Source organism: Amblyraja radiata, chromosome 2, assembly GCF_010909765.2.
Source record: "Amblyraja radiata isolate CabotCenter1 chromosome 2, sAmbRad1.1.pri, whole genome shotgun sequence".
NCBI classification, from domain to species: Eukaryota; Metazoa; Chordata; class Chondrichthyes; order Rajiformes; family Rajidae; genus Amblyraja; species Amblyraja radiata.
The window spans coordinates 136,837,252-136,849,953 of NC_045957.1; the positions used below are offsets into that span (position 1 = coordinate 136,837,252).

At 38.7% G+C, this 12,702-nt stretch overlaps 1 protein-coding gene across 1 annotated transcript in view; it reads left to right on the forward strand.

Moving 5' to 3' along the window:
* The window catches only part of gmds (GDP-mannose 4,6-dehydratase), a 666,455-nt gene that overhangs the window by 116,932 nt on the left and 536,821 nt on the right, over nucleotides 1-12,702 (forward strand). The window contains exons 2-3 of the mRNA XM_033016353.1: nucleotides 4,539-4,583; nucleotides 6,909-6,996. Coding sequence (XP_032872244.1) covers nucleotides 4,539-4,583; nucleotides 6,909-6,996 — 133 coding nt within the window. The remainder of the gene's footprint in view (nucleotides 1-4,538; nucleotides 4,584-6,908; nucleotides 6,997-12,702) is intronic.

Below are 12,702 nucleotides of genomic sequence, written 5' to 3' on the forward strand. Positions count from 1 at the left end.
AATCACTCAATGTTTTCAAGAGAGAGTTAGATTTACCTCTTAGGACTAAAGGAATCAAGGGATATGGGGAAAAAAGCAGGAACGGGGTACTGATTTTAGATGATCAGCCATGATCATAATGAATGGCGGTGCTGGCTCAAATGGCCGAATAGCCTACTCCTGCACCTATTTTTCTATGTTTCTAACTTCTAGTAACCCTTGCTTTCCCTTTCTCTCCATTCTTCCCCCTTCCTAGTTCTTCAACCAGTCTGACTGTCCCCCGATTACATTTTATCTCTGTATGCTTCATGGTCACCTTCTCCTCAATAGTTATTGAGTTTCATCAAACTACATTTTGGAATTGCGATGATTTGTTACAGATTTTAGTGTGTGTTGATATGCAAATGCACTTGAGCATAACACTAGAAATACTACCCAACATCTCTAAACTCGAAGAGTACAAGATGGCACCAGAAACATGGTGACTGTTGTGTATAGCCTCAGTGTGAGCTATTAACATACACTGTTCTGCTTAGATATGATTGTGACTAATATATAGTAAGATTGTTCCTGAACTGTATGCAAAAAATGTTTTCACTGTACTGAGGTATGTGCTAAAGTACCATTAAACCCTTTTCAAATGGGCAATTTTGTTCTTAGTTTGCATGCATTTTGCTCATTATAGTACTCTGTCTCATACGCTTGGAATGTTAAAGTATTACTACGTAAATTTGTATTGGTATTTTTATTGCTATAACAAATTAATCAAGAAATCACTCATTGTATTTTGTATGAGCTGAGGAGGCATATCATTGAAAAAATATTTTCTTTTCTTTGAAGAAGAATGTTTTTATTATCCAGGCACTTAAAATGAAATGAATACATGTGCCCCGATCCAACACTTTAGAATGTGCTTGCTTTTCCTGTACAGTTTGGAAGAATTTTTCATTCTTTGCTGCTCTTTTACATTATCTGCGAAACAGTGGTCCCTTCACAGATCAGGAAATGAAATGAACAGGAAGTAGATTCCAGGACTCTATCTCTGTTCCAGTATGAATGGAAACTCTGAGAAATGGCCAGATTTGAGGCAGGGTGAGGGAAAGAAACATTGCTGACTGTGTTTTTTATGATTTATACTAGTTGTAAACATGGCCAATGTTAACACTTTCATAGAATTATTTTAGAAATGTGAATTCCCTACCCATCATAGATGTTTTCAAAGTGAAATATAGTTTGCAAATTTAAGGAAAATCTCACTTTTCATAGAATTTTTTTGCCATTTGGTGTTGGTTCTTGTATTGCACACTATTTAATTTCAGGTTTATTGGACATTTGGCAATTTTGTTTATATTTCCTGTAGCACGATTTATGGTCCATAATGTTTGCTTAAAATCCGAGTCTTGGTATTTCTGATCTTTAAGTCTAAGAAAACTGAAATATATACTTTTTGCAATCTGTATAAACACATTCATATTTAATTTTAGTATCAGATCCAGTTAGAGTCGCGTGTGATATATGTAGTGAATATTACCATTTCACAACACATCCAGAACTTTGGTTAATTGATTTATTTGTATTAACAAATGTCTGTATCGCAAATGTTCAAGATCTGCTATGCCCATGTGTATCAAACTATGATCACACAGGGGAGACATGTACAGGGGAGAAACATGCCATACAGTCCCTACAGTTTATTAGCTCCAATCCCTTGGCTTCTCCCCATAGCCCTGCAAATTCTTTCCTTCCACATACTTATTTTGTTCCCTTTTAACATAGCAACTTTATGCAGTTCTGGTTTGCCAGTTATAGGTAGTTGGAAAGTTGTAAAGGGCATAGAAGAGATTCACCAGGATATTATCAGGAGGGTGGATAGGTCGGAACCTTTTTCGTTGGAGTGTGGGAGGCTGAGGGGTGACCTTCTTGAAGTGCAGAAAATCATGAGATGCATGGATAAAGAGAACACTCAAGTCAGTTGGAGGGGATAGGATTAAGGTGAGAGGGGGGAGATGGACCTCAGAGGCAACCTTTTTTACTTCGAGTATAATTCATAACAGTAATGAGCTGCAAGAGGAAACTATAGAAGAGGATACAATTATGACTTTCCAAAGACATTTGGGCAAATATATGGGAAGGTTTTAAAGGGCTATAGACCAAATGTAGGCACATGGGACTCGCCCAGAATGCAATCTTGGTCATTCTGAACAAGTTAGGCCGAAGGGTCTGTTTCTACGCTATACTGATCTATGACTCTATGAATAGATCCATTGCTACTCCTGGATATCCAATGGAGTCTCTCATGACACTGAAAAGTGATTCCCTTGTTATCTTTTGCCTGTTTCTTTTAGATCCCCAATCCCTGACCCTTCTGCAAAAGGGCACAGATACTCGTTCTACTCTTTCTCCATCCATGATACGTTTAAATGTCATTATCAGATCCTCTTGGGGAAGTTGTTGGGCTATTCGGATGAGCTAAATGGAGTGAGAGTAGGATTGGTGCAATTCAGTGCTTGATGGTTGGTGCGGACTTGTGCATAACTATGACTGCTGGTACAATGTTGGGTAGGAAGTATCAAGATTTGGACTTTTTCAGGATTGTGTGTGATTTAGAGAAGAATCAACAGTAGATTGTGCTATTCCCAGCTTAGTTACAAAAGACAACGAAGCAGTGGTAGGCAGTGATAATAAATCACAACTGTTATTTTGGAAATTCTGTGGTTTTCTCACTTAATATTAACCATCTGAACATTTAAATGAACAGGAAAATGAATGTATTTGTATAGCACCTTTTAAAATGTAAAACAAACATTCTAAGACGCTTCATGGATATAATGCGGATAAAATTGTACTGAGATAATATAAGAGAGTGACAAGCCAACACTTTAGACTTGGCCCCTAGCCCCCAGTAAAATAGACTGATTAAAATTGCAAGATGTACTGACCTGACAATATGGTATGTGTACATTCTCCTTATAGGAGCAAACTATACTTTATTAACTGAAATGGATTGAAGTAAATATTGACATTATAATGCTGGAAACAAGCCAATGTCATCAGGCTTCTGACTTTCCAGGCAATGTGATGCATTTTTGTTGTCCAGTCCATCCATCTGACATCACCTCTCAGTGTAAACCTTGGGTTTTGTCGGAAACTGCTGAGCATTCGGTCATTGCTCAAATCTGAATGATTTCAGGGTATTGGTTGAATGTTTGTTTTTCCTGTGGTTGTGCTTCCTCTGTTGCCACACTGATGGAGACTAGAGCGTGCATGTGACATGGTGGAAGGTTCATTTGTGGTCCTTTCACTGCCAGCTCCAGCATTACACATCCAATGCTGCCATGCATTCATGAGCGATTGAAATTAATTTTTTTAAACTTGCAGATGTTGAAAATCGATTACCTGAAACATTAACTTTGTTTCCCTTCCCATAGACAGGGTTATAGAGTCATACAGCATGGTAAGATGGAACTGCAGATGTTGGTTTAAACCGAAGATAGACACAAAAAGCTGGAGTTACTCAGCAGGCCAGGCAGCATCTCTGGAGAGAAGGAATGGGTGACGTTTCCCATTCATAGAAACATCACCCATTCCTTCTCTCCAGAGATGCTGCCTGTCCCGCTGAGTTACTACAGCATGGTAACATGCCCTTTGGCCCAATTCTTCCATGCTGACCAAAGTGCCCTAACTAAACTCATGCAATTTGCCCACTTTTGATCCATATCACTCTAAATATTTCCTATCCATGTACCTTTCTTTTAAATGCTGTTATAGTACATGCTTCATCTACCTCCGCTGGTAATTTGTCCCAAATTGAGTGTTTCCAGACTTTTGATTTTGTTTTAGATTTTCAGCATCTGCAGTTTCTTTTTTGATTTTCATTTCACTGCCACTTCTGTTCCAGGAATGCCAACCTTGAAGTTCTCTCTCGCACTCTGGTGAGATTTTAAATGTCTACGACTTGAAAGTTCTTTGACGTGAAACGATAACTTTGTTTGCTTTCCACAGATGTTGCCTGACATCCTGAGTGTTCCCAGCACTTTCTGATCCATAAGCAATGTTGTGATTTATGTTTCCAGTGTTGCATCAGTTAAATTAATAATTAGGTGCTAGTTATCCGGTGGAACCTTGATTATATGTTCATGAGTTTTCTTTGTCTCCATACCAAGAGGTTTGTATGCTGCATTATTTGCTATCCAATAACATCAAGATTGATTAAGATGCAGAGACACTTGGTGATAGAAATGATCATTGTCCCTGGAATCTGTTATTGCGGTGAGCTGGTAAAAGTCTCCTTTTGTTCGCCAGAGTTCTCAAACCATTTTGAGCTGCAGTGATGGGAAAAATTGTAGTGATAGGTATGCCCCTCCATGTGAGATATCCAAAACAATTTTGTAGTCTATTATCGTTGTAACCATGTAAGCAGTACTGCAATACTTTGTCTACCTTAACTAATTGCACAAAAATCAAATCAGATCATAAATTGGAATAATTAATTGTATGTATATAGTTTTGAACATTGATTAATGGTTTCTAAGTTTTTGAATTTTTTATTTCCTTTATAGGATGGCTCATATTTAGCGGAGTTTCTGCTAGAAAAAGGCTACGAGGTGAGTCAATGCAAATTTAACTGGTTGGTTTTAACTGCATTTACTGTCTCCTCTTTTCTCCAGTGAATTCCAGATTTTTGTCAAGTATAGGATGTAAGAGGAACAAAAATCTTTTACTCTCGAACTTAAGTTATTTATTGGATTTTTTCTGACATTTTTAAAGTTGTTTAATTTGTACTTCATTTTACTTGTATAGATTACAGTTACTGTAGAATTTTCATTCTTTGGATATGTATAGGAACTGTGTGACATACTTTGAATACCACTCTCTTTATGTAGATTTACTTTTCAAGAGCTTAGAATAGTTTTATATATTCACTTTAAATATTGTTTCAAATTCAGCCTTTAAAAAAAACTTGGTTTATGTACAATCCTACTCCAATTTCCATTGAACCATAATCATTGTTTGCAACATGTTTTGTTATTGCCAGATTAAACAAAGTGCTGCCCTCTTTATTTTTCCATTTAAGTCTTAATGGAAATAACAGTTTTTCAGGTACAGTCCATATTATATCCCCAGCCTGTGCTGGTGTCTCTTGAAGTGGAACCTTTCCTTGTCTCTTAATTGTTTCAATCTTACATTCTGTTTTTTTAATTATGCTTGGAATGGGTAATAATCATGAGGTTAATCCCTTCTTTAAAAGAGTAAATTGTGATTGTGCATTAACATATCCCTTCTTCAATTTTTTTTTATCACTGACGTTGACTGGCATTTTAAGGACTTACGGGGAATGTCCATTCTAATGTACATGAAATAATTTATTTCTTCAAATAATGTGTTGTTGATAGGCATCAGCTGATTTCAACATTGGTGAGTCCACTGAGGTCTTGTGTTATGCTTTTTAATCTGAAGGTATTGAATTCAAGAGTCTTTAGGATAATAACTTTGGTATTGAGGCAGATATTTGAGGTTATTATGAGGAGAAATAGCTTCTCTCTTTCATCTCAACTAGTGAGGAGCATTTATCATCAGGTCGCAGTGGCGCAGCGGTAGAGTGGCTGCCTTACAGTGAATGCAGCGTCGGAGACCTGGGTTTGATCCTGACTACGGGTGCTGTCTGTATGGAGTTTGTACGTTCTCCCCGTGATCTGCGTGGGTTTTCTCCGAGATCTTCGGTTTCCTCCCACACTCCAAAGACGTACAGGTTTGTAGGTTAATTGGCTTGGTAAATGTAAAAATTGTCCCTAGTGTGTTTAGGATTGTGTTAATGTGCGCGGATCACTGGTCGGCGCAGACCCGGTGGGCCGAAGAGCCTGTCTCCGCACTGTATCTGTAAACAAAAGTAAACTAATCTAAATCAGGTGATCTTGACATAGAACTGGCATTGTTTTCTGAGAAACAAGGTTGCAGGCTTCCATCAGGTTAAGCTTCAGAAATACCCCGAACATTCACTTTGAGGAACAGGTGGCTTTCAACCATTAAAACTCGGTCTGTGCACATATGGCTGAATACTGAGTGACTCCTCACACCCTTGTAATGGACTGTTCGAACTACTTCCCTCCGGCAGACGTTACAAGGCCTTCTACGTCCGAACCTCCAGACTCAGGAACAGCTTCATTCCTAGAGCTATAGCGGCTCTGAACCGGCCCTGCTGAGTGCCCCCCATCCCTCCTGGACTGTCTCCCTCGGATGGTCACGTCGCACAGACACATATGCACAATAGTCTGTTGAACTGTTTTGACTGTTTCACTGTTCTATTACAATCCATGTTCTCGGGATATCAATATCTAAATCCAAATTTTATTCGTTATTTATGTTATGACATCGGTTGGAAGCTGCATACCAAATCTCTTTGCGCTTATGTGCAATGACAATAAAATATATTATTATTATTATTATTATTATTATTATTATTATTATTATTATTATTATTATTATTATTATTATTATATTCTGGCACATTTGTCATACACTCCAATGCTGGAATCCTGTATCAGAGCCTCATCTGGCTGGGATTTCTTAGTATTACTTTGGATAATCACCCTCTCTAGTCTTTAGGTAGGTCAGAGTCCTTATTTATTTGAATGTGGATTGCCAACCTAGCGATTTGAACGCAAAAGGTGATTTTTTTACTGCAGTTATGTTATAATAGTTTTGACATTTTACGCTGATTTTATAATTATTTGTAATCATCTATATCCATTGTTATAATTTGAAAAATGTTTCTAAACATCATTAATTTCTAAAAATCTTTAAAATTGCAGTTCCACCTTTGACAGGAGATGAAGATTTGCCTTTAGTTTTGCTTCCAGCCAATGGTCTGAAAATGATGTTCAAAGAACATTGACATGATCCAACACATTTTGTTGTATGTTTCTTCTCAGGTGCACGGCATCGTACGTCGATCTAGTTCTTTCAACACTGGGCGTATAGAGCATTTGTACAAGGATCCTCACACGCACATAGAAGGGAGTAAGTTTGAGTTTGGATATGATCGACATTATTAATCTTGAATTGTTCTTATAGCAAATTTACTTTCCATTTTGTGTTTAGTTTTATGTACAACTCTATTGTTGCAAACTTTTCCTGATTGTTAATTAAGAAGTATTTAATTTGATGATTTGATTGCTTTGAGCCACATTTTTATTTCTTACCTTTATTTTCCCTTTATTTTTATCTGTATAGTTTTCATCCTTGGTCCAGAAATTAAATTGTGGTTATTTCAAGCATTTTATTATTCTTGATGTTAAAACCATTTTAGTTAAATTTGGTGATGCAATATTGTGCATTGACTTGGACTCAGTTGCCAATCTACAATTTAATAGTGTAAGAAATGTTCTGCCAATTATCAAAAATCTGTCAAAATAAATGTGTACTGTTTGTTTACTTCAATCTATAAATCTAGTTGAACTAATTTATGATAAAGGATTTGGTTAATATTATCTTGTAGAAAATTGACTTTTTGCAATTTTGGAATGCCAAAATATGTAGCGTCCCAATGTCATATCAGAATGCCAGAAAAATTGAAATCGTCATGAGCTACATAGTATTAAAAAATAGTTTCTCAGACCTTACTGCTTGCTGGGCTCAGAGACGCAATGGCATTTACACTGGCCCATGGGAAAAGGATAATTGATTGGATAAAGGATCATAGATAACCATTGCTACTCTAGATGAAAGATGATATGAGAGTCATAGATTGGTACAGCATGAAAACAGGCCATTTGGCCCAACTCCTCCATGTTGACCATGATGCCCTATCTAAGCTAGTCCCATTTGGCTGTGATTGCCCATAACCCCACAAGTTCTTATTAAATCCTATAGAGGGGATCTAGGAGTGCAGATACATAGTTCCTTGAAAGTTGCATCAAAGGTAGATAGGGTGGTCAAGGAAGCTTTCGGTACATTGGCCTTCATCAGCCGTAGTATTGAGTATATAAGTTGGGAGGCCATGTTGCAGTTGTACAAGACATTGGTGAGTTCACATTTAGTGGACCTAAATAAAGGAACACAAAACCCATAAAATGAGAGCAGTTACAGAATAAGAATACAAACAAAGCAACGTAAAATATTTTAAAATGTAGAAAGGTAGAACACCCATTAATTCGGGACATGCTAATAGAAACATAGAAAATAGGTGCAGGTGTAGGCCATTCGGCCCTTCGAACCTGCACCGCCATTCAATATGATCATGGCTGATCATCCAACTCAGTATCCGATCCCTGCCTTCTCTCCATACCCCCTGATCCCTTTAGCCACGGGCCACATCTAATTCCCTCTTAAATATAGCCAATGAACTGGCCTCAACTACCTTCTGTGGCAGTGAATTCCACAGATTCACCACTCTGTGTAAAAAATGATTTTCTCATCTAGGTCCTAAAAGACTTCCCTCTTATCCTTAAACTGTGACCCCTAGTTCTGGACTTCCCCAACATCGGGAATAATCTTCCTGCATCTAGCCTGTCCAACCTCTTAAGAATTTTGTAAGTTTCTATAAGATCCCCCCTCAATCTTCTAAATTCTAGCGTGTACAAGCCGAGTCTATCCAGTCTTTCTTCATATGAAAGTCCTGACATCCCAGGAATCAGTCTGGTGAACCTTCTCTGCACTCCCTCTATGGCTATAATGTCCTTCCTCAGATTAGGAGACCAAAACTGTACGCAATACACCAGGTGTGGTCTCACCAAGACCCTGTACAACTGCAGTAGAACCTCCCTGCTCTTATACTCAAATCCTTTTGCTATGAATGCTAACATACCATTTGCTTTCTTCACTGACTGCTGCACCTGCATGCCTACTTTCAATGACTGGTGTACCATGACACCCAGGTCTCGTTGCATCTCCCCTTTTCCTAATCGGCCACCATTCAGATAATAGTCCACTTTCCTGTTTTTGCCACCAAAGTCGATAACCTCACATTTATCCATATTATACTGCATTTGCCATGCATTTGCCCACTCACCCAACTTATCCAAGTCACCTTGCAGCCTCCTAGCATCCTCCTCACAGCTAACACTGCCCCCCAGCTTCATGTCATCCGCAAACTTGGAGATGTTGCATTCAATTCCCTCATCCAGATCATTAATATATATTGTAAATAGCTGGGGTCCCAGCACTGAGCCTTGCGGTACCCTAGTCACTGCCTGCCATTCTGAAAAGGACCCGTTTACTCCTACTCTTTGCTTCCTGTCTGCCAGCCAGTTCTCCATCCACATCAATACTGAACCCCCAATACTATGTGCTTTCAGTTTGCATACTAATCTCTTATGTGGGACCTTGTCGAAAGCCTTCTGAAAGTCCAGATATAACACATCCACTGGTTCTCCCTTATCCACTCTACTAGTTACATCGTCGAAAAAGTCTATAAGATTCGTCAGACATAATTTACCTTTCATAAATCCATGCTGACTTTGTCCAATGAATTCACCACTTTCCAAATGTGCTGCTATCCCATCTTTAATAACTGACTCCAGAATTTTCCCCACCACCGATGTTAGACTAACTGGTCTGTAATTCCCCGTTTTCTTTCTCCCTCCCTTTTTATAAAGTGGGGTTACATTAGCTACAATCCAGTCCTCAGGAACTACTCCAGAATCTAAACAGTTTAAAAAAATTATCACTAATGCATCCACTATTTCTGCGGCTACTTCCTTAAGTACTCTGGGATGCAACTAATCTGGCCCTGGGGATTTATCGGCCTTTAATCCATTCAATTTACCTAACACCACTTTCCGGCTAACCTGGATTTCACTCAGTTCCTCCATCTCATTTAACCCCCGGTCCCTTGCTATTTCCGGCAGATTATTTATGTCTTCCTTAGTGAAGACAGAACCAAAGTAGTTATTCAATTGGTCTGCCATGTCTTTGTTACCCATGATCAATTCACCTGTTTCTGACTGCAAGGTTTTAACTAATCTTTTCCTCTTCACATATCTATAAAAACTTTTGCAGTCAGTTTTTATGTTCCCTGCCAGTTTTCTTTCATAATCTATTTTCCCTTTCCTAATTAAGCCTTTTGTCCTCCTCTGCTGGACTCTGAATTTCTCCCAGTCCTCAGCTAGGCTGCTTTTTCTGACTAATTTATACGCTTCATCTTTTGTTTTGATACTATCCCTGATTTCCTTTGTTATCCACGGATGCACTACCTTCCCTGATTTATTCTTTTGCCAAACTGGGATGAACAATTGTTGTAGTTCATCCATGCAGTTTTTAAATGCCTTGGAGATGAAATTCATGGAGATGAAAATGGAGATGAAATTCAACAAATATTGCTTGTGGATTGAACAGTTCTAATGCAGACAGAGTAAACAAATTGCCTGAAGCTAGGGACAGAGTGTGTGTTCAGATTTGGTCACTCTGTTGCTGGAAAGATGTTAAGCTCTAAGGGTGCAGAGATGATTTATGAAGATGTTGCCAGGACCCGAGGGCCTGAGCTATACGGAGCAGGCTAGAACTTTATTCTTTGGAGCATAGGAGGATGAGGGGTGATCTTATAGAAGTGTTTAAGATCATGAGAGGAAAAGATATGGTAAATGCACAGTCTTTTACCCAGAGTAGGGGAGTCAAGAACCAGAGGCCATAGGTTTATGGTGAGCGGGGAAATATTTTATAGGAACCTGAGGGGCAACATTTTTACACGGTGGGTAGTGGGGATATCGATGAGCTGCCAGAGGAGGTGGCAGAGAAAGCTACAATAACACCATTTAAAAGACATTTGGACAAATACATAGATACAAAAGATTTAGAGGGATATGGATCTAAAACATGCAAATAGGACTAGTATGTTGGTCGGCGTGGGTACGTTGGGTTAAAGGGCCGTTTTCCATGCTATATGACTTAACATTCTTTTATGAAGGTCTGTTCCCACTTCAGGCAACTCGCTTTCTCTGTCCGCATTCGAACCGCTCAACCCACCTGTAATATTGCTGATTTTCTTCTCCATTAGCATGATCTGATAAACTGGGCTTGTCCTACATATCTGCATTATTTAACTTTTATGTTTCTTATTCTGTAACTGCCCTTGTTTTATAAGGTTTGTGTTCCTCGGTCTATCTTCCCCCAAAAACCTATTGAGTCAGTTTGTTTACAGATTATCCCTGGTCTATCGGGGATGTTTCCCTTGTCATATCCAACCCCACTCCACCCTTTCTACTGTATGAAACTCTTTGTTTTTCCCCTTATAAAATCTGAAATGGTAACTCTTAACAGATTTTGTCTGACTGATCTGGCCTCTGCACTTTTTGCATGAAGGCAGACTTGCTGGACTCTGCCCATTGCTTTGTGCTCCAAGGAATAAAGTCCTAGCTTGCCCAATCTCTCCCTATAGTTCAGGCCCTTGTGTACTTTATACCCTTTGTACCCGTTGGGTTGCAATATTTACTTTAGATGCTGAGGGCCACTGCAACCAGCTCTCAGGCGACATTACAAAGAGATCTTATGTCAGTTGTAATGTCTCCCTGCTTTGACAGATGGCCATAGCGTTAAAGTCTAGTAAACTGAAATGATTTTTAGCAATAATGTAATCATAAAATAAAAAAATAATTACAAAGCCAAACTAATAATTTTAAAAAAATCCAACTTGCAACACTCTCAGATCATGCACCCAAACTTGATATAGTACAAAGAGTATGAAGTACACAAGGACCTGAGCTATAGGGAGAGATTGGGCAAGCTAGGACTTTATTCCTTGGAGCACAAGAGTCTAAAAGGTGATCTTATTGAGCTGTATAAAATCATGAGGAGAATTGATAGGGTGAATGCACAATCTTTTACCCAGAGTTGGGGAATCAAGAACCAGAGGATATAATTTAAAGTGAGAGGAGAAAGATTTAATAAGAACCTGAGGGGGCAACCTTTTCACTCAAAGGGTGATGGGCACATGAAAGTAGGTGCCAGAGGAGGTACTTGAGGCAGGTACACATTTAAAAGACACTTGTACAGGTGCATGGCTAGGAAAGATATATAGGAATGTAGGTCAAATGCAGGCCAATGGATTAGATAGGTCATCTTGGGCCACGTGGAAGAATTGGGCTGAAAGGCTTGTTTACATGCTCTGTGACTCTATGTGGTCGGAGGATGGATATCGTCTGCATATTGCAATTCTGAACTTCGCAATTGGGCAACACTGGCACTCAGTAAATGCATTGTACATGTCTGTGCATTACAGTGTAGGAAAGAACTGCAGATGCTGGTTTACACCAAAGATAGGCACAAAATCATGGAGTAACTCAGTGAGACAGGCAGTATCTCTGACTTGAAGGAATGGGTGATGTTTTGGGTCTCACTTGCTCTCTCTCTCTCTCTCACTGCTCCCCCTCTGTGATTCCTCATAGTCTCCAACTATGACCATGTTTTAACCTGGTCTCTGGTCTGAAGAAGGGTCTCGTCCCAAAACGTCACCCATTCCTTCCATCCAGAGATGGTGCCTGTATCGCTGAGTTACTCCAGCAATTTGTGTCTGTCTTCTGTGGATTTTGATATTGTTATACAAAGTCTATACTTTTTATTTTACACGATGTGTATTGCAAAAAATATATATACTTAGACTAAGGACTTCAATTTTGAAATTGTGGTGGCACTAATCTGTTAATAAGCTGTTACTGATTTATATAATTATATCTAGATTATAGTTGTATACAATTACATCTAGATAAAGAGCACTGGATTTATACAATTATA